We start from the raw sequence: 22,071 nt of genomic DNA, 5'->3' as shown, positions 1-22,071 counted from the left end.
TGGTGCTGCTACTGGCAGCAAAGCAACATTTTATGTTGAGTGTGGGTGCTTGCTGTGAAAATGGGGTGGTGGGAGGAGAAGCACACGTATGTATGTGACCATCCACACCCGGGGAAGAGCACAACAACATGGGACCCAGGCAGGATCATACCCCAGCAACATCTCCTGTGGGAAATGGTGGCTCTTCTGGTGGTCAGCAGCTCTTGCAGAAACAAAAGACATGCATGCTTCTTTCCTTTTTTAATATAGTTCTCCCCCCAAGCAGAACTAGCCCATTTTTATCTTGCTGCCAGCACTATTAGCCAGCTGTTTTGTTCTTTCTTTTTTGCCCCAGGTGGGCAAGGGTGTGTACAGGAAGAAACAACCTTCTTACCTTTTTTTTTTTTTTTTTAATGACAGCTTTTCATGGGAAGATGTTTGGCTGCCTTGGTAGCTTGGCTCTGCCCAGGTTCACCCAGGAGGGATGAGCACTCCTCCATTTCCTTCCTCTGCTCACATCTTTCCCCAAGTCAAATCACTGCAGCTTGCAGGCAGCCAGCAGCTGTAATAGAAAGCTGACAAACCAGTCCAGGCTCTGCTGCCAACAACAAGCAGCAGGTGTTGCCTCCAAGGTGAGACCCTTACACAGGGACTGCCCAACATTACGTGCAGCAGCTGATGAGGGTGGTGTCACCCAAACTGTCCATCACCAGGGCAGAGACAGAGAAGCAGGATCACAAGGTGACAAGAGGGATGCAGCTGCAGGGTGGGATGGAGTGGTATAAGAAGAGGGTCTTCAGTCAGGCTGGCTACTTGCAGGACTTACTGCTAAGTCTCCATGGGTCTTCAAAGCTGGTGTATTTTGGGCTATCAGCCTAGCTTCTGGGAAATAAAGGGGACATACAAAAGGTCCAAATACACCAGATTGTATAAGCTTAACATGCCCCATCTTGGAATCAATGGGGATTAGTCAGCACCCAGTGGAGCTGCTGGAGGCTGACTTGTCCACATGGCCCGAAGCCTCCACAGCAATATTGGGGAGGTTCAATTGCTTAAAATGTTTTTTTAGACTCTGCATCCACTGGATATAAAGAGTTTTAGGTACTGTGGTGGCCTTGACTGTGGTGGATTCAGGAATGTGTAAATGCCCACAAGCCTTATTTTCTGGTGAGATTTCAGGGGTGAGATCTTGGCTGGAGGGAAATTTCCAGCACCCACTTGCAGTAAGGCATGTACAGCTCAATGGGGCTCAGCCTCAGACTTTCTACTGGCTTCTCTTGGTAAGTTCTTTGCTTTTATAAGGTGTTTTCCATGCTCCTACCCTCTCCCATGCTCAATGAATGCACTAGGTGCCTTGTTGGGATACCACAATCCTTTCTAGCTGCTGCTCCCCACACCTTGGTGTCCTTGCTGCTGCCATCTGCATGATCTGCTGCTGCAGCCCTATCTGCAAGGTGCAATGATTCAGTCTCCTAACGACAGCATCCATTTAATCTGTACTTTTTGCTGAAACATTACTACTCCCCATTGCTGAAACCATGTCTGTGGCACAGACTGGGCTCCTCCAGCCCCCTGCCCCCCCTGCCCCAGTGCAATGCCTAGCAGCAGCCTTATGCACGGGGCAACACAACTTGGCTGAGGCCCACTTGAATGTCAAAATAAAACTGAAGTTCCTTGCTAGTAAAGATCTCCTGGCATTGAGTAACTCCACACAGAGCTTCACTCCATAACAACAGCCACACCCAAGCGCACACACACAGAGAGCCGCTCCAGTTTTTGTTTAAAAAACTATTTAATTCTATAACGTTTCCTTTATGAGGTTTTGGGTTTTTTTTCTTTCCTCATATAAGATCATAAATCAACCCTGCTAATCCCAGCCTACATATGTTATTAGGAGAAGCATGGTAGAGTTAACAAGGAACTGACACAGTTCAAGCATCTCCATCTCCAAACCGCTCCCACCACCAGTGATAAAAGGGGAGAACGTATAACAAGTGGCCAACATGTATGTTGTGGTTCCCTTTGATAGCCAAGCCTTGACTAGAAAAGCTCAGAACTGGCCCAGAAGACATGAAGATTGAATTGGAACACAGCTCAGCCTTCCTTTAAGTGTTCTGACTTTGGGCACTGCCTCCTTGAGAAGCTGCTTCATGTAGGGGCTTTGGCAATTACCAGCCTGAGGAAACAAGAGGACCATAACCAAGGTGAGCCAAGGGAGCAGGAAGCAAAAATGCTGGTGCACCAGGTTGTCCCTGGTGACCAAGGAGGGGTGCATGCATGTTTTTTGTTTCAGCTTGCTTTTTTTCCAGGGGTCCGAGTGTTCTGTGGGCAGTGTGGGTATAACCCTGACAGCTCTGGCAGATGTCAGACTCCTGCAGCAAGCCTAAGAGCTAAAATTAATTTCTGAGAGACCACACTACCTTGGTGGCAGCCCAAAAGCCTAATCTGTATTTTGATGCATGTCCCAAAGAGCTCTGTAACTTGCTCTTGTGAGGCTACACTCTGCCAATAAACTTGGCAACCACCTCTGCTGCTGCAGTAGAAACACAAATCTGCTTCTGAGCTAGACTTTGCCAGAGCAGAGAGCTGGAAAAACAAACAAACAGGAAAAGAGCCTTTGACTCACTGCATTCCCGTTTCCTGGCTTTAGCCTGGCAGGGATGGAGGGAAGGTCGTGGTGGCAGAGCAGTGTGATGCGTGGCGTGGCCCAGGCAGCCTGAAGTCCCTCCCGTTCTTGGGGATTTGGAGTTCACACTTGCAATTGAGTCCTAAAATGTTGCCTCCTCCCGAAGTGCTCTGCCGTTCTCCACCAGGGCTGTTGTTTCATTAGGAGGTGGTCAGTGCTCTGCTTTGCATCCCAGCCTACTGCTCACCCCAGCAGTGCACAGAGGCTGCAACATCTCCTCTTCTCCAAAGGCCCTGAAGTGTGCCGAGTTATTAGGTGAACTGGATGCAGAGCAAAGGAGATGGACAGGCAGGAAAATGCACATATACAACTTAGCTTAATTCCGTCCATGCTAATATCTCTGATGCTCCTCCAGCATGGGGATGGTGTGTGTGTGTGTGTGAGATTGAGTGTGTGTGTGTGTGTGTGTGTGTGTGTGTGTGTGTGTGCTCCAGCGACTTGGGCAGGAAACCCCAAAGGGAGAGGCAACCTCAGGAGACAAACCACATACCCCCTCAGTCTCCCTTTCTAATATTTGGCTAAAGAAAGTCAAAGACAGGCCCAGATGTTGTGTTTAGTTTATTTCCCCTGGATTTAGACACAGCTCTGGCTAACCACCACAGCAGTAAACAAATCACAACCTGCAATTTACCCCTACTCTGCCTCCCCACGGGAGGATCAGTGGGTGGAATCCCTGCAGCCTGGCAGGGCAGGGAGCAGGAGGGGGGCATCTCTGCAGGGTGTGCTCAGGCAGAGGTGTTTGACAGGGGGATAGCAGCAAAGCTGATGCTGAAGGTGCGGCATGTAAGAGTGAAGCTTTGGATGCCATAGCATGGTGCAGAGAGGGGACAGCACTCCAGCTGCCTTCCCCTTCTTCCTTCCAGCTTCTCCTCTGGCTATGTTTAAAAAAAATGGGGATTAAGCATCTACAGGGGAGGCATTTAAGCAGGAAGGGGTTTCTGAAAGCAGAGACCTGTGGGTAGTTCTTCAGAAAGCCAACACAATGAATCTCTTCAATAGTCTATGAGGGTGGGACATAACCTCCAAGAAACAAGCTACACTGCTGGTTCAGAAACACAGCACTTTTTCCCCTGCAGATTCCACATTGGAGGAAGTGTAGCAAATTAATCTTCCATCATTTTCTTGGCAGTAATGATGCCCTTCATGGTGTGGGTGTCTGGTTTTTTTCCCCTTATCTAGCCCAGAACCAGAATTTGAGGAGGTCTCTACAGAAGGACTATCTTTGTCTATGGCCTTTATAAGCAGTGACTGGATAAGAAGAAGGTGCTGCTGAGCTTAGAAGACTTGGGTAGACACAAGCTGAATGAACAAAGAGAAAACACAATTCCCTGTTGCAGATTTTAAGTCCTGGAAATGCCAAAGCTGGCAGAGGGGAGCAGAAATGGACTTGGAAAGTGCTAATGCAGCAGGGAGCTGAGGAAAGCTGCTCAGGGATGTAAACTCCAGCCAAAATCCCTGCAGTCCTTTCTAGAGAGACAGCAGCCTTACAGTAAATTCAACAGTAAAGATTGCTGCAACCTGCCTTTTAGGAACTGCTTTCTAGCAAAAGAAACTGCTGCTGGGTCAAAATAAAAGCTGTCCCTTTGCCTGGTATGTGTGAAGTTCTGTGACTTCAGTGTTTGTTCTGACTGAGGTAGGGGCTGTTCCAATCCCACACACAGGGGTTAGTTAATGGTGGGAGGATGATTTACTAGCTTAGCAGCAATTGCTGGCATAGTAAACCTCTTGTGATGAGCAGCATGGTGCTTTCACTGCTGCAACACCCTCAGACTGGATCAGAAATACTCTGAGAAAACAGATGCTACCACACCATGGACATCTGCTGCTGTCAGGATGGGAGGATGCAGCCAGAACATTTGGAGTACAAAGCTGTGCCTTGATCACCCAACACTACAGCACTGTACCAACCCTGAGCCTTTCAGATGCTTTCTAACATGGACCTGGAACTGATGGCTTCTAACCTTGGGTTTTACCAGCAGCAGCAGTGGGCTGGAAGCTCAAAGGATGTGGTGTGAAGCAGTTTCTTTCATGCATCCCAGACCATTAGCAAGACCATGAGTGACAGATGCTATTTCAGCAGTCAGCTGCAAATCAAAACCCTTCTTGCTTGTGCACAGCTCATGGCCATGAACAGTGGGGGAATTCTGGAAGCTCTGCTCATAATTAGTTCCCAACCACCAGCTTTGCATGGCTACAGAGAGATATGCATTTTGCTAGGGCCTGCTTTTTGTGCTTTTTTTTTACTTGAAGAACATATTTCAAATTCTGAAAAGTTCTGAGATGGAAATAACTGACTTGTGTTGCAGTTTCCCTCCCAGTAGCAATGCCTGGGTCTTCAGCCAGCACTTAGCAGGGGCAAGAAGACTGGTCTGTTATCACACCTGAGACATTTTAGCAGAGGCTGAAGATAAGCAACTACTTCTGGCTGATGAAGAAAAAAAAGGGTTGTCCAAGGGGGGTACAGGAAGCCTGAATAAGGCCTGAGAAGTGCTAGGGAAGGACAGGGAATCCCAGAGGAGGAGCCAATTGCAACAGGAGATGCTGGCACAGAGATGAGGGGTCCCAGCAAGAGCTGTGCTAAACACAGAAGAGGCACTCCTGAAACTCCACAATCATATTAACCTGTTAATTTATACAGCAGCTCTGTACAAAAATAGAAGGGTTCTAATAAGATTAACAATATTAAATAAATATTTAATAGAAAAAGTCTTTGGCCTAGTTCATAGCTCATCCTTCGGGTTGATGTTCATTTCACTGGGTCCTAGATGCTCCTGGTCCAACATCGCGATCACTTCATCTGCCTGGATGCGCTCCTGTGGGAGGGGAAGGGGAGAAGCTGTAGCAGCAGAGCTGCAGTGCCTGCTCTCAGATTCTCAGCATGGCTCAGCCTGCTGGGAGGACCCACAGCAAGCACTTCATCCAAGGACTCACAGTGTAGTTGAGGACAGGGGACAACTGAGCTGGGGATTTGCTGGACAAATTTAATCAAATCACTTTGCACCTCAACACCTAATTCCCTCCTCCCTCCAGGGGCTGCAGGGACTGGGGCAGGGCTGCTGTACTGCTGCTCTCACTGCACACTGTGAGGAGGAAATCTATTTGTGACATGGATTTCCAGCTCCCTGGGCAGGGCTGATCTCTGACGGAATGTCAGCTAGTACCAAAAGCAGAAAGGCAGTAATGTGCCTGGCTGAAAATAAGCTGTTTCCAAAACCTTACAACCCACCTGCTTCACAAGGCAAGGACATGTGGGTTTTGCACTCTCCCTGCATTTAGTTGTGCTTAGAAGTTGCCTGTTGAAAAGCACCACAGCCCACATTTCCCAAGGCACCCAGGTGCACAGACCCATAGACTTAAGGCTACCAAATTGCTTTTGAGGACCTGGAAGCAGCCACACCCCACCTGCCACTGAGATGTGGATGTCTGTGGAGGACTTGTCCGTTCCTCAGGTGATGGCCACTAGGTGTCAGAACCGGCCAGCCCAGCTCTGCAGAGCCCTCCCGCACCCCGCTCATCACCCCAGGGCTCCAGGGTGATGGGTGCCCAGGAGCGTGACTGCTGGGGAAAATTCTTGAGCCCCAGGGCCACTGCCTCACGTCCCTGTGCTGCAGCAGATGGGAACGCTGATGCCGGGGGTGTGAGGGGGTGGGGGTGGGGGTGAAAATAGATGTGCTGGGACTGGAGGCTGAAGAAGGTCCACGTTGCTCCAGAATGCTGGATAAGCCCCTAACTCCCCTCATGTAAGGATGTAAGGACTCACCAGCTCTCTGTAAAGAGGGTCCAAGGTGAACCAGAGAGCCACAGCACAGCGCTGGCCTTTGGTCACTGCCTTTACCCCATGGGGGTTCTCTCCGCCCGATGAGAAGCTGATCATTCGCCCACACTTGGGCTTGATAGAGGCCTGTGGGGAAACAGACAGCACCAGGATGGCAAGAAGAAGTATGGCTGCACATACACTGGCCGTGTCTGGGCTTGCCATGGTTCATTCAGAGCCTGGGATCTCAGTGGGCATCTGTCTGCATCGCCCCAGGACCCAGGGAGCTGCTGTGGAAGGCTTGCAGACCTCTGGATGTGGCTGTAAAATTTGTGGGGGGTAAATGGGAAGGTTGGAGGCTTGACCCTGCTGCGGGGTCATAATGCAGGAAGGTGCCATGGTGCCACGAAGTGCGTGCAAAGCCTGCAGGTGACCACCTATGGCAAAACAGGGCCATGGCATAGCCTGAAGGAGGTTCAGGCTAACGCTGGCACAGGCTGTGAAACCCCTTTCTTCTCTCTGCTGGGTCCATAACAGGTATCCTGAAGGACCTGAGGGGCAGTGCCAAATCAACCCTCTGGCACTGCTTTTAGGTAGATGCAATCTATCCTCCCAGCATCTACTGGATGTCGGAGCCCCAGCATGGTGCCCAGGTGCTCTGTCCAAACACAGAGGGGGTGCCCAGCCTCTCCAAAAGACTCCATGCAGAAGTGGGGGCCTGTGCTTGAGTCCTATCCCTCTCGAGGACTGATGTTCACCACCATGACCTGCTCTGGGCCAGACACGGGCATATATAGAGAGGCAGTGATTCCTGCTGGCCACGAGATGGTGTGGGAGCTCAGTTGTCCTCCAGGCAGGAAGCATTCTCAGCTGGATATCCCTCTGATCCGCAGGTTTCCTGCTCGATGAAGCCTCTGGGCAGGGCACAGAAGGTTTGTGCACCTCTGCCAGCAGGGTTTTGTAGGGGCTCCTGGCAAGGCAGGAGCCACGGGCTGGATGGGAAAGGAAGCCCAGAGCCCCAGCCCAGGCTGCTGAGGAACCGTGTTTGGTTCACAGCACGGACTCACCGTCACAGTTTTGGCATCCATCTCTGTGAAGATGAACTCGCCTCCTTCAAAATCCGCGTTCATGTACAGGAGGGCACTGGGGTAGAAAGCAGGAGAGTCCTGTGAGGGGAGCAGTGGGGAGGGCTCGGGGCTGTCACCCACCTCCAGGGCAGATCCTGCCTCACCCCACGGAGATGGAAGGGGGCTGCCAGGCAGGTGAGCTCCTGCGGAGGGGCAGATGGGGGCCTCACGGAGATGGCTAAGAAACTATTCTCAAAATGTCCCCTAGGTCCTACTAACTTACAGCCCGTGGAGCAGGATGTGCTTGGGGAGGGTCCCCAGTGGCAGCTACCCCCACACACACCTGATTCCTTCCTACCTGTAATCCCGAAAGGTGTAAGCAGGAGGCTCCTTCCAGCACTCGTTGGCCTCAGGGTCCAAGAGACAGTTGTCAGCATGGATGGGGTGACTCAGGTCATTCCTCCTCTCCTGCTGGCCTAGGCAGGACCATGTGGAGGAAGGGGGGAAGGAGAAGGGGTGGATGAGATGGAAATGACTTGCTCTGTGGGGTCTCTCATGGTGGGGAGCCTGCCCCAACCCTACTTCAGGTGGTGTTCACAGGTGAGAGGAGGAAAGAAAAGGTTGGGGAGAAAAGGCAACATCTGAGGACTCAGATCTGCACAGCTCTGCTTGTTCTTTACTGCAGGGAAGCATGATGGAGAGTTGGGGGGATGGAAAGGAGAAGGGGCGGTGAGAGGAGGCAAGAGAAGGGGGAGGAGAAAAGAGGAAGAGTTGGATACATGAAAAACAAGAGACACCCCAGAAATTAGCTTCCTTGGGACAGCAGTGCCCACCCTATGCTTCTGTGGGGACTGTGACTTTGTCCAGCCCTCAGTCACCAGTTTAAACAAACCAGAGCTACTCTCAGGATCAGGTCCCCAAATCATAGACCCCCCCCCCCCCGTGGGGAGCTGAACCCCCCCTGTCCTCCCAGATCTGCCCCACCACCACCCCCTCACCAGAGAGGGCGGTGCGGCACACCAGGTGGGTGTAGGAGAAGTAGAGCGTGGAGTTGAGCATGAAGTAGGACTCAACAATTCTGCGAGCCTTCTCGCTGATGTCGTAGAAGAGCCGGGCGCTCTTCAGTGGGACACGGCCCTCGTAGCCATACTGGGCAAGAAGAAGGGGTGAGAGAAGGTCAGTGCTGTGTGCCAGCTAGGAGGGAGGGCATGGGAGAGGAGGAGGGAAAGAGCTGTACCTTGAGGGCTTTGAGGACAGTGGCTCCTTCAAATCTCTCGTTTGGAGTGTGGGGGGAGGTTTTGCCCCTGTAACCATCTCCAGCCAACATGATCCCCTGAAAGACACAAACATGAGTGAGATCTGAATTGGTTCCCCTGGAGAGGGGGAGGTGCAGTGGAAGAACCTGGTACCCTCTTCTCCAAATCCTCCAGGGCTGCATTTACTGTGACAGGTGAGTTGGGTGGGAAGACACTGTAGGTTTCCATGAACACAGTCCATGCTAAGGTGATGGATGCCAACCACCTCTCAAGTGGGGATGTTCAGGCACCCTCAGTCCCTTCCCAGGCTCAGCTGATGATGAATGAGAGGGCTCAACCAAACTTGTGGATGAGCATCCTTTGGGGTTGTGTACAACATGGAGCAAAGAACTATTTCTGCACGGGTTGTGCCTTGCAGCATGTTTTTAAGAATGGCCAGAGATGGAGCAGCAGCTTCTGTGCTTCAGTTATGGGTGTGTTACAGGTATAAGCATCTGACTGCTCCCCACAGGCATCCTGGCATCAGCTGCAATACCCAAAGAGTGAGGCACGAACCCAGGGTCTAATCACATCTTCAGCTTTCACAAGCCAGATGCTGGGGAGAGCATCAGGTGCTCAGCCCAGGTAACAGCCACATCCATCGCTGGGTCACTGCATACTCACACTGGCCACTCTGTGAAGCTCTCGGCACTGCTCCTCTGAGATGACATTATCCAGGAGCACTCGCTGGGTGCCGTTCAGCTGCTGTGAATTGTAGACAAACTTCACATCGCTGTAGAGAAGTGGCCCCCCTGAAGGAAAGAGAGACACAAAATGACCTTGCTGAACATGGCCTGGTCTCACTGACATCTTGTACCATGGCTGAAGGACAGCAGAAGTCACCCGGGTGTGCTACCAGGAAAGGAACCTCACAGCAGAGAGAAGAGTTTGGCCTCACATCAGTAACAAAAGAAACAGAAGGAATGGAAACACCCAGAGATGAAATCAATTTACTGCAAGAGCAATGGCATCTCCCACTTTCTCATTAGTTGCCTTGAAAACACAGGGACCACAACCTGGAAATGCTAAAACCTGATGGGACACAACAAGACACCAGTTTGGCTTCTCTGCCCAGTAGCCAGCATCAACAGAGGACATAAGTTTCCATTGCATTTGTGCTGTGTGGGTCTTGCCTGCCTGGCATGAAAAGCCACTCCCTGCAGTGGGGTTTTTTTGCCTTTTACATAGAAAATCTAAAGTGGTGCTGTGCTTACAGCAAGCATTGCTTGTTCTCCCCCAAGTAGAGGGGTTGGGAGTAGGCAAGCCAAAGGGCCAAATGGCCCTTGTTGCTCACCAGCCAGGCTTTCCATTCTGCAGTCAATAGCAATAGGAAAAAACCTTCTGATGTTGAAACATCTTCATCAGACTTACCCTCCTTCAACTCTCGGCCTGGCTTTGGCAGGGGTTTCTTTGCCAGGGACAGCCGGGGCCCTTCCTCTGGTTCACTGCTAATACTTGATGGGACACTGAAGAGCAAGAGAGAAGAGGAACTTTTGCCATAGGTCTCCAGTTTTGGGAACTGTACTGTTTTGCACCCTTCGGAAAACAGTACATGAGAAAAAACAGGGGAAACTGGTACTTTTTACAAATGTCACAGCAATACAGGTGGAAGCCTTAATCCTGTCCTATGGCAAACCCTGTTCTTCTGGTAATAGGAGCAACAGGTTCCACCAGCAAAGCAGACAACAACAAACCTGAGCAACACCACTTCCCTCATGGACCAAGCCCTCTCTAGACCATCACTGGTCTTGAGACATTTGGCTTGTGGGAATGTTTGTAGCAGTAAGGGCCAAAAGGTCCTGATTCAACCATGGTGGTGTGCTAAGGAGGATGGGCAGCACTCCTTGAGTGGCAGGCTCATACCCCATCACAGGCACATCCCCTCCACCCCACTGTGAGCACCAGGGACTGGTGACACCACAGCCGGGGTGGGTAAGGCTCACCTGTGCTCATCCTGGCGGGCACCGTACCGGTTCCAGTAGTTCTGCAGGAAAAGAGAGAGGTTGTTCCTTTTAATGTAATGCTCCAGCTAGATCCAGGGAGCTACCTGCTCTGCCTCACACCTGGGGACATGAGCCAGCCACTCTGGTATGGATCTATTCCACATAAGTCTGGGCAATTGCCTGCAGTCACCAAATTGAAAATGTCACCCCAACCCAAACTGGCATCATTTGATGTACACAGAGGAGCCCTGCTTGCTCAGCCTTCTCTGTCCCACCTCTTCTCTGCCACCATGGCAGTGGCAGAGACACAGCCAGACATCATGGCAGAAATGCTGGACGAGGCTGCATCTGCTTCTTTTTCACCCTGGGAACATGCTCTTGCATCACCATTTTCCCACAGGGAACAAACCAGGCCAAGACCAGGGAAGAAGCCCAGCTCCTTCCTGGGTTATCCACCCAGCTCCTGGGTTATCCACCCAGGACTTGCTTTACAGCAGAGGGGAGAGGGGAAGCTGGTCCTGTAGCTGTGAACTCCTAAAGGTTTTCATCCCAGCAGAGCCAGGCATTACCGGCTCAGTGTAGCTGTATCCAAGTCCAGCTGCAGCCACCTGCAAGAGGTGAGACTCCAACTTATGGCGCCGCAGCAGCATTTTTACTTCCTGAAAAGAAATGGAAAAGGGGAATAATGTCACTTTCACAAGACACAGGCAACACACCTCTGCTTCAAGAGTGGTTTGCTTTTCATGGCACAGTGTAGAAACCTATGGGGTGAATGATGCTTGGGCCAGCTCTGGACATAGAGCTGAGCTGCTCACTACTGCACAGAAGGGAAGGTGTTCAGCTATGCTTTAAGGAAGCTTAAATCCCCCAGATACATGTCCATAGCAGGCAGAGAGTGCTGAGCATCTTGAGAAGCCTCTACATAAAGGGGGAAGAGGCCGGCCAGAGAAGTCCCAGCTGCAGACCAAGAGGCAGGTTTAGGAGAAGCAGGGACCCTGGATGGACTGTGCCTCAGTTCCACACCAGCAATGTGGGTTCTGTGGCCCAGTGGTGCATGGGCTGCAGCATCAAAGCCTGGGATGCACTGAGGGTGTGGGGAGAGGGACCATAAAACATGGCCAGCTGGAAATCATCCATTAGAGGGCTTTTTTTTTTTTTTTTTTTTTTAATGAAAACCTTGTAAACAAAACACTGGGATTTCTCCCAGAAAATTACTCTGCAAAGCAAAAAAAAATTATTTTTTTACTGAAAACTTCAAAACATTGGAAACAATGAAATGTTTTTGTCAACTTTAGTTTCTTTCCTAGATTCACTTTGTGAGGAGAAATACTGCTTGCTCTTGTTTTCCTTTTTTGTAATTCCCCTTTTCTTTTGTAGTATTTCACCAAGTTCACCTTGATTTTTCCTGGAAAGCATGGAATTCCCAAGGGAATGGAAAAATCTAATTCCTGCCTACCCTTATGCTTGTTGCACAAGGGGAATGAGCCTCAGCAAGGCTGTGATGGGAAGGAAGGATCTTCTACATCATAAGAAAGGTAGCCCCAGGACTGCAGAAAAAGGCTGCCTGGACTGGAGAGGGAGTCTGTCCTGCTGATGGTTGTCCCACAATGTTTGATTGTATGACCCCAGCCTAACCCTGTGATAGCAAATCTGCTCCCTGCAGAACAAGCTGAACAATGAACTCCCAGCTCAGTTACTCAAGAGTAAGGCTGACATCCCAACCTTCCCTTGGGAAAATATTTCTCAGCCCTCTCCTAACAGAGATTTCCCTCTGCTCAGCACTTCATTGCATTCCTCCTCCCCATCTCCTCCAGAGCACTGGATGAGAGGAGGGTTTACTTTGTTGAGGTACTCAGTCATCACCCTCCTGGCCCTTGCTTGGGCTGTGCTAAGTCCCCATTTAAAGCAGATCCTGCCTTCCAGCTCCTCCCCCACACCAGTAACTCTGGACTTGCACACTGACAATTAGCATCACCAGTTGGTCCAGCATCTCCACATCTGATTTCAAAGTGTTCCCACTGTGGGAGAGCTGTCAAGCTGCTTTTGTTTTCAGATAATGCTTTTGTTAAAGCCTCCAACCAAGGGCTCTTAAGTGACACTCTCACCTTTCTGGGCTTGATGCTGTCTGGATCCATCATACCTTCCAAGAGGCCCTCATAATAACCTGCATTCTCCAAGACATCTTCATCATCTGGGTGGAAGAGGAGGTAGGACTTGGCACACTCCAGGGCTTTTACATAGTCACCAACTGGGAGGCAACACAACAGTTGTGAGGGTGGGCGGTGATTTATTTAGAGAATAGCAATGTTTAAGCTAAATGTTGGGCTTTTAAATTCTGACTAATGATTTTGAATACTATTACAAAATTACATAATTGTATTTCAGTCACCCTGAAAGGCAAATACTTTTGAAGAGCCAATTTCCAACATCCTTTGCTTCCTGACTCTTTCAGACCATGTCACTGCATCACTGTAGCACAGATATCATGGGGAAATACCCTGATTTCCACATGAAGCAATTCAAACTTGTACAAAATGTAACACAACTCAGCAAGTCCTACGAAGAACAGAAAGACAGCCTGTACCTCTGTAATAGGCAAACTGCAAATAGTCATAATGGAGGGGAAGGAAATTTTCAATGGGTGAGATCCGGCCTGAACGTGTGGCGAGTTCTCGGACACAGTCGTGTTTGCAGGCCAGGACTTGCATGTAGTGATCTGTCAAGAAAAGAAGGAAAAGACAGTCTGAACTGGGAAGGATGATGATGGTGCTGAGGCAAAGACAGACGAAGATTAAATCTCCCCAGATGAAGGATGTGAAACTCATGCTGCTCTGGTCCAGCAGGCTACTGCATACCCAGAGAAAGGGCTCAGGATCCTTCCCAAAGCCGACTGAGAATTGCAGTCACATTTTTATCCCCTTTGAGAAACGGCTTTCTCTTTCTGCTAACTGTAGGGGGAGCTTGAGCATCTCCTTTGTGTGTCGAGAGCTGCTGCTTCTGCCCAGGAAAGGCGATGGGCACAGGGACAGAGGGACGTGCAGCCTGCAGGCAGCTCTTCAACCCCCAGAGCCAAATCAAAGGAAAGGAAAGCTACAAAGCAAGGGGAGATGTGAAGACAGGGTGGCCACATGTGCTTCCACGAGAAATACACCTCCACACTCCCACACTTCAGCTCATCTTTAATCTTTTTCTTTCTGCTGAAAAAAAGCTCCCAAGGGCACAGGGAGGTTTAGGTAAGAGGGGTTGGAGCAGCTTCTCAAGCATAGCAGAGAGAGATGCCTGCACCATGAGTCTGAAAGGTCTGAGGTACAAATATTGGCTGCAAAATCCCTGTGTTTGTGGCTTCTGAAAAGATTTTCCCAGAAAAAGGGAAGCACATGGTAAACATTTGCTGTTAGCAAGGTTTCTTAACTGGGGGGAGTCTAAATTATAGGCATTGTATCAGCTGTACAATTTTTAATCCAAAGCTGATACAATTCCAGTATGGAGTCTTTGCTGCAATGTACTTACAAATTTACCTTGCTTGTTCGGCCTCTGTACACCATTAAAAACTTTAAGAAATAAACATAGACTTGAAAAAAACCCATGTGATCAGCTACCAAAGCATTTTTTGGAGCTGCCAAAAAAGCAGCCTGAGGATTTTGCAATTAAATCAAGTGGAAACTTAAAACAGTCCCCATTTGCTCTGGGCAGGTAGTCTGAATAGTTATCTGATTTGCTACACACATCCAGGGTATTTCATTAAGGAAAATAAGATGGAAAAGGATGTAAATAATTTTTTGTAATCTAAACCTATTTAGACATCCTAGACCTAGAAGAATCCATCACTGAGAAGCACTGGTTTTTCTTGGTACTGTGAAGATGCCAAAAAAACTATGTAGCCTATTCAGCTGGGAATCAGTGCACCGAATGCATCTGTCCCTGGGGTGGGGAGGTGAGAGTGTTTCAGCCCCATGCAGCAGCACAACAAATCACCTTGGCACTGAAAAGAGAAATCAGTTTTGAAGGAACTTAAAGTCTCTTTTCCTGCTGTATTAGTGTTCCCACTGCCTGCTGAAACATCTAGGACTGAGAGCCCTGGTCTGAAGGGTAAACACTGGATTGTGATGTCCTGTAAAGAACCAGTCTGTCTCCTATGGCAAAGCAGTTGCACCATGTATCTCATTTCCCTCCATCTGCCCTCACTTTCCTGTTTTTTGGGGTGCCTGAATGGCAGCATCTGGCTTGCCCTCACTCCCAGGTGATGTGCTGGGTTGAGGACCACCATACCATGACTATACCTATGCTCTGCATGGTCCAACACAGAAGCACCTGCTCTGCTCTCTGGGGCTGCACTCGACTTGCACAGCACAGAAACAGTTTAACAGAGACCAAAGCCTATAAAATGAGCAACAGCTTTTGGTGAAAAAGAAGGTGGGTTTCCTTTTCCACTGAAGGCTGCTTTCTTGGAGGGCTTGATATGACCCTTGCTGTCCTGGTCATGGCTTTAAAAGCAGGCATGATCAGCTGTGAGTTACACTGGTACCAAGTCAGCCCTTCCAATGCTTCTCATATTTTTTGTATTGACAAATAAACCCAGCTCCCCATCTGGTATGTTGGTGGCTTCTCATTTTGGCTGTTTCAATTAGATTTCCTGCCTCAGCACAAACAGAATTATGCAAAAGCAAAAAATAGTCTGCATCTGAGTATTTTCCACACAAGAAGCAGAACTCCAGAGCTTGATGCAACTCCAAAGCCATGGGCACATAAATAAGATTTCTGTCACCAAATAAAATTTTATTGATCTTCTTTTCCTTACAACTAGTCAAATTTCATCTCATTTCTAATAAGAATGAACCATTTTAATTCTCTCTGGCTCAGAGCCACACATGCAAATCTAAAGATCACATAGCAATGTCCGACTCTCCCCAGAGATTTCAGTCAAGACCATACTTAGGTGGGCCTCCACTAATGACAAATCCATTCCTTTGAATGGGGAGGAAATCTGTGGTCTGAGCCTTTTTGGCAATTTTCCTGGCTGTGTGGAGTGTGGCCAAGCAGGATTTTGCAGGGAAAATACAAGCAGGGGACAGCTATATCTAGAGTCCAGTGAGGTATGAGGCTGTTTACAGAAGGAAACTGAGGCAGCTTGTGTTAAAGCACCTAGGCTTCCAGAAATGCTGCAAATGCTACACACATCTGGAAATGCAATTCTTCCAGCCCAGTTTCTATTCAGAATGAAAATGAGATGTTCTAGCTCCCTGTGTTCTGAATTTGCATCTTCTGTTCTTAAAAGCCCAAACCCCGTAGTTAAAGACATTGTGGGGACAAAGACAAAAATCCTAAAGATGCAAAAAGATCTCACCTGCAATAGCTTCATAGAGGCCAGCCTTATATTCCAGGTATTCGTGCTCCTCAAATTTCTGTGGTCCCTCACACATGACCTGGCAGTCTTCATCCTCTGAGTAGTACCCTTTCAATGCACGTTCCAAGAAGTCAATGGCTAGCTCATACTCCTCTTTGTCATAGTGCTTTACTCCAGCACTGTAGTCTTCCTGCAATGTATGTAGGCAGAAGACAAGACCATGAGTGGGCTATGCATCCTGCCCTTCTCAGATCCAGGTGACTCTCAAAAGAAGGTACAAACTGATCAGGGACAGAATTATCTTGAGTTCCTACCTGGGCTAAGCAATCGTATCAAACCATGTTTAAGACATCAGTGGGCTTTTGGACCAGTGAAACCTCACAAACCTGCCTAAATGCTTTTCTTAACTCGTCCATAATTAGGGCATCCATAGTACCACCACTGCTGGATTATGCATTATGTGAAAAACCACTCCTTGGATTTGCTTTAGTTCTTCTATGCAACAACTACACCAAATGCTGAGGGAAAAGACGGCACTTGACCCAGGCAGATCTGGATTAGATCCTCCTTAGATTGTACTAAATGACCACTCCTGCTTCCTTGTGTCTTTTGAAACCAAAGTTGGGGGTGGCCCTGGCATTTGTGTTGAGAGCTGTTGCTCTCCTGCCTGCCGCCCTGAAGCCTCACCAGCACAGCCACTCTGCCAAGGTGGGACAACCCAACTTGAAAGAAACACACGCATGCCAAGATGTGTCCATAAGTGCCACCATTCACAGGCATGGTGCCAGAGTCCCCCAGAGAGAGGGACCATGATGAGGTCGTAGCTCAGACTCACCATGTGCTGCCTGGCCTCCCGATCAATCAAGCTGACCTTCCCTGCTGTGGTCTTGTAGTTCTCAATGTCCTGCTGTATCTCCATGTGCTCAGGATTTGCCATGAAGAAGGTGTGGGCTGCATTTGCTGCCTCCTCCAACTTGTTCAGCTGTAACAAGATAAGAAAGACCACACGAGTTAGTGATATAGAAGGGTAAATACAACAGCTTATGCTGCACCCTCTGACACCTAAACCTCTGACATCCTTTTGACTGCACTGGATGATGGATACCCAAGGAAAACCTGAATGCAGAGCCTAAGAAAACATATGAAATGGGAGGAAAGTCCGGTGGAAGGGAAATTGGAAGAGCTGGAGTTCCTGAGAGCCAGCCAGGTCACTTATCTTTCTGCAACAGGGTCTATCAGTAATGGGGTCAAGCCTATTTTCCAGCTACACATCCACTGAATTCACCTACTCCAACCCCCTGTACAGCCCCAGGTGGAGAGATGCTTTCATGAGATATGAGATATGATATGAGATGGAGAGAGCAGGGGAAGAAGCTGCTGAGGAGGAGCAGGAGCCTCCTGAAGCTGAGCCATGGCCAAGCTAAGGGCTTCTGCTTGTAAATGGGGACTGGGGAGGATCATTTGTTAAGCTCATCTATGTAATAGCTGCAAAAGGCCAGACTCTGCTGATAGTGGCAGAGACATGAAGAGGAGTTTATCTATCTTGGTATATCAAGTTACTTTGCATTTAGAGATTCAGAACTGAGACCAGACATTAGTTTCACCCTGGGGAAAGCCTCGTAAACAAGCAGAAATGCTAGTGCTAAACACACCCACAGCAGCTGCTGGGAGCAGGACAGATGTTCAAGTGAAACATCTGCATGATCTAGCTGGAAAGAGGCTGCTTCCATGGCTTCCATTTGCTCCTAAAAGAAAGCCAACACCACTGAGTCCCAGCAAAGTACAGAGCCAGGCCCCTGGGGTAGGTCTGCAAGTTGAGCAGGCTCAGCCAAGCTTGTTAACCAGGACTAAGCTAATGCTAGCCCTGGCAAGGCTGTGTCTGAGTGCCCTCCTTCACAGCAAAACACAGACCCAACCTTGTGTCATTGCTGCTAGGCTCCTCCTGAGGCACTGGAGCAAGTGCAGGCACACCTGGGCTATGCTGCCATCATGGTACAGCAGCTCACCTGCAGAAACCTGCACACATACCCACCAACCAGACAGCCTGACCAGCAAAATGATAAGAACTGGAAAAAAGACCTGCAGAGAAGCATGAGCTCCACACTGTGTTACCCTGTGCCTGCAGCAGGACAGAGAGGCCAGGCAAGGTGAGGCTACAGCTGCCCTTCTCCTTCCCAGGAGACAAAAGCAGCTTCAGGGCTCCTTAGTACCCAATTAATAACTAATAATGCACTTAATGAGCACCAACTGTAACTTGCCTTTCAGCCAAGCCACGAGAAACACCTAAAACCACTTTCAGTGAGCCCCCATGAACTGCCTGGTAACCTGCATTTCTCAAGGGCTCCAAGAGTGCATATAAACACTCATCACCAGCCAGGCATAATAATAGTTTCAACATTATTATCTTCAGAGATGTGGCTGAACTGTCAATTGTCTGAGCAGCCACCTCAGCAGCAGGTTGGTTGTTGATTGTTACCTCCACAGAAGTGTTTGCAGCCATCTTTAAAATTAAAGTATACATCTGCTAAAATGTGAACTCCTGTTGAACCAAGCAGGATGTCCCTGCTTATGTATATCATATGGCAATTTTGCATTTGTGTCTCATGAAAGTGTTGGGTTGAAATACTAAAGGTGGGTTTGTTCTGGGTGCTCAGCTGCCACAAGAACATGGCAAAAAGTCCTTTTTTATCCTGAACACTGCTCTGAGCAGGAATAGGAGTAGGGCAAGTGACAGGTATGATTTGGCTGGACAAAAAAAGTCCCCCTGGAAGCACTGAGCCCTACCAAATCACTTGGCAAATCTGCTCCTATTTGGAAAGTGGAACTGTCTGCCAGCATTAATAAAACACCTCAGTTGTTTAATTGGCAGAATGATGCCTCCTTTCCCACTGCCTGTAAAGCTTGGCAAGACTGAGGAAAATACAAATCCATGCATTATTTTTGCAAGTTAACCTTCCCTAAGGGTGTGTTGTTGGCTGCAAAGGGAGCAGCCAATGCCCTTTTTAATATCCACTCTCAAACACAATTTCCAAGTGGCAAATATTGCAAAATTTCTGTAACACGTTTCTGTTTGCTTTTCCTCAAAACAAGGTGGAATTAGAAAGTGCAGCAAGGTGTTGAAAACAATTTTTGCATTTAAAAGAAAGGAGAGGGAGGGAAAGAGAGGGAAAGGGAGAGAGAAAGAGATGACAGTGATTGGGAGTCCGACTTCAAGGGGATGGAGGTGGGGATGATGCAGAGCACAGTGGGGCATGTTCCAAGTGTCCTGGCATGCAGAAAATCCCCCAGAGAAGCACCCATTGCTTTCATCTGGGCTGTTTAGATTAAGACAAGTGCAAACAGTCTGCAGAGCACACAAGGGAGCTACCACAAGCCAAGCTGGTGGCAACTGGAGACATCACAGCTGTTGGAAATCAATGGCTGAGCTTGTCACAGATGCCTGGGTGATTCTGACAGGGTGACATTGAATGGGAGCAGGCACCTAAATCTACCAGGGGATTTGTGAAACTGGCACTTTCATACCAGACAAGCTGTTCCAGGCACACTCTCCTGTTGCTTGCTGGGGCATAGAGATGTTTTGAAAACAAGTGTCCAGATACAAGAAGACCTTTTAGAGGAAGAGCCCAGCCACTGCCACAGGCCACACTCACACCAGGGGGGCTCATCTAAACCCCCTCTGCTGCTCTGCTGCTCCAGCACAGCCAAAACTGCTTGTCCAGGTCCCAGAAAGGCCAGGGCAGAGCTGGCTGAAGGAGCACGTGTCACGGTTTAACACTGGCCCGGCGATTAAACCGAGTAACAGACGCTCTCTATTAATCTCTCTCTCCTCCCTTATAAGAAAGGAGAGAGAATAAGGGAGAGAGACTTATGGGTTGGAAACTAAACTACACAACTTTAATGAAACAGTAATGATAAATAGGAAAAATTAATAAATATATACAAATATACAAGAAAATGGATACCACATTCCTCCCCCCTTTCCCCCAATAGCTCTCACGTCACCACCGAGGCTGCAGGGCAGCTCTGGGAAAGTCCAGGCTGGACTCCTGGAGTCGGCAGCAGTCGGGAACTGGAGGCAGGAACACACAGATAAGGGCTGGCACGGATCAGGAGCACAGGCAGGCAAACAGACGGGATCCTTCCAGGATGCCGGGGTGAAGGAATGGAAGCAGGAAAGGCAGGCAGCCGGAAGCTGGAAGCAGGAAATCTGGCTTGGCCCTCGTGATCCCTCAAATTTATACTGAGGATGACGTATATGGGATGGAATACTCTGTTTGGTCAATTCTGGCATCTATCTTGTCTGTTCCTCCCCAAAGGAGGGATGCAGGTGGGACCTCTTTATGTTTTCTTCAGAGCTGAGCAGTGTCCTTGGCTCTGCATACCAGTCTCTAGCAGTAACTATAAACATCAAGTGTTATCAGTCCTAGAAACACACACTGTCTGAGAAACTTGCTCTTAATTTCAGCAAGTGCAACTACTTACAAGAGACTTAGCTAAAAGCAAAAGTACAAGACAGAAAATCACCTCTATCCTGGCCCAAACCAGGACAGCACGCATGAATACCCCTGAAAGGAAGATGAAAGCTCCAGTCAGACAGCATCTCAGCTGGCTCCCCAGATCTGCCCTTTGAACACCAAAGCACTGCTGTGCTCCAGTGCCCACAGAAACACAAAAATTTTGCCTTGTGTAAACTTCTGAAGATTTTCAAGATTAGCTTTGTGCTGACAACATATGCAGGGAAGCCAGTTTTACTGCAAAAACAAGATCTATTCCAGTCCTTTGCTTGGAGTTGTCCTAAGGACCCACACTCCAGCATAATCCTTTGGCTTTCAGCAGGCGAGCAAATTGACTCTAAGAACTTTTTATTCTTGACAACATTTCTATTCAGAAATATACATCCCATCCTGAAAAAGCTCATCTCAACATAATCCCATCCTGGAAAAGCTCATAGCAGCTGAGAAGCATCTGATTGACATAGGATAAAGGAGCTACCAGAGCATCTCATGATGGCAATTTTCAAGTCACGCTGGCACTGCATCTGGTAATTAAATAGATCAAGGTGGGGCAAGAGGTTTGTTAGAGACATCCAAGCTGCTGATCTGATCCTGGGGACTGCTATTAAGCTACTATTTCAGTGACTCAGGAGAATTGCATTCTTCCAGAGTGCACCACAGATTTCTATTCACAGACTGCATCCTGCCTGAGCAGATTCTAAAGGGACTAAATACATCTTGGCCAGGGAACTGGTCCCTTGAGACCCAAGCTGAAATAGTTGGTTGTGGGATGCTCATTTTTCCTTTGGTTCTAGCTCCTTTTCAGAAAGCTGTCAAAAAACTGTCACAGATCCTAGGATGAGGACAGCAGTTCTTCCCGGATAAAATCCACCCCTGTGAGAAAGGATGAGTCTGATTTCTAGACACAATAGAAAATCCCTTTCCCATCCTTGAATCAAGGTTCATACTGTGTCTAGTCCTGCTGGCTCCTCACAGCAGAGATGACCTTTGGATTTTGGTAAGTGGACTCAACGCAGAACATTTCAATTCAACACTTTTCAATTTATCATGTCCCATATTTGCCTTAGAAACATTCAAGTAACACAAAGAAGCCAACAGCTGTTAAGTTTTGAGGAGTTTTTAAGAGGATGCGTGTATATTAAAGCAAATTCCTATCTGATAAGACACGTTCAGGGACTAGCACTGACATTAATTATGAAACACTGGGGAAACCTTTGCCAGAACACTCTGAAGGAGGGGGTTTTTGGGAGGGTTAAAGGCCTGGGCTGGGACTCAGGACACCTGGTTTCAGTTCCTGGCCCTGTCACAATCTCACTATGCAGCCACTGGAAAAAACATTTTGTTTTCTTCGTGCCTGATTTTCCACTGTTTAAAATGAATAACAATAAAAATTAAAGGATGTCTCTCACAGGGTTTTGTTTATTTAGACGGCAAATAATTTGGGAATCATAAGTGTGTACAAGCATGGAACACAAGGTGATTTTGATCT

The 22,071-nt window shown here is 48.5% G+C and overlaps 1 protein-coding gene across 3 annotated transcripts in view; it reads right to left on the bottom strand.

Annotated features, from left to right (window-relative positions):
- Positions 1-772: 772 nt before the first annotated feature.
- Positions 773-22,071, bottom strand: part of P3H2 (prolyl 3-hydroxylase 2) — an 89,057-nt gene continuing 67,758 nt past the window's right edge. For 2 of the 3 annotated variants that reach the window (XM_071752320.1, XM_071752318.1), the window contains exons 2-15: positions 16,904-17,050; positions 16,069-16,258; positions 13,309-13,440; positions 12,830-12,972; positions 11,294-11,383; positions 10,725-10,765; positions 10,153-10,247; positions 9,406-9,533; positions 8,724-8,819; positions 8,485-8,635; positions 7,845-7,962; positions 7,487-7,562; positions 6,426-6,566; positions 3,211-5,478 (exon numbers count right to left, since the gene is read on the bottom strand). In XM_071752320.1, the coding sequence (XP_071608421.1) occupies positions 5,386-5,478; positions 6,426-6,566; positions 7,487-7,562; positions 7,845-7,962; positions 8,485-8,635; positions 8,724-8,819; positions 9,406-9,533; positions 10,153-10,247; positions 10,725-10,765; positions 11,294-11,383; positions 12,830-12,972; positions 13,309-13,440; positions 16,069-16,258; positions 16,904-17,050 (1,641 nt within the window). In that variant the 3' untranslated portion in view covers positions 3,211-5,385. Of the gene's footprint in view, positions 862-3,210; positions 5,479-6,425; positions 6,567-7,486; positions 7,563-7,844; positions 7,963-8,484; positions 8,636-8,723; positions 8,820-9,405; positions 9,534-10,152; positions 10,248-10,724; positions 10,766-11,293; positions 11,384-12,829; positions 12,973-13,308; positions 13,441-16,068; positions 16,259-16,903; positions 17,051-22,071 lie in introns of those variants that run through there. The other variant, XM_071752319.1, reaches the window with a different exon arrangement.

Source organism: Heliangelus exortis, chromosome 9, assembly GCF_036169615.1.
Source record: "Heliangelus exortis chromosome 9, bHelExo1.hap1, whole genome shotgun sequence".
Classification (NCBI taxonomy): Eukaryota; Metazoa; Chordata; class Aves; order Apodiformes; family Trochilidae; genus Heliangelus; species Heliangelus exortis.
This window is presented reverse-complemented; position numbering and strand designations above follow the sequence as displayed.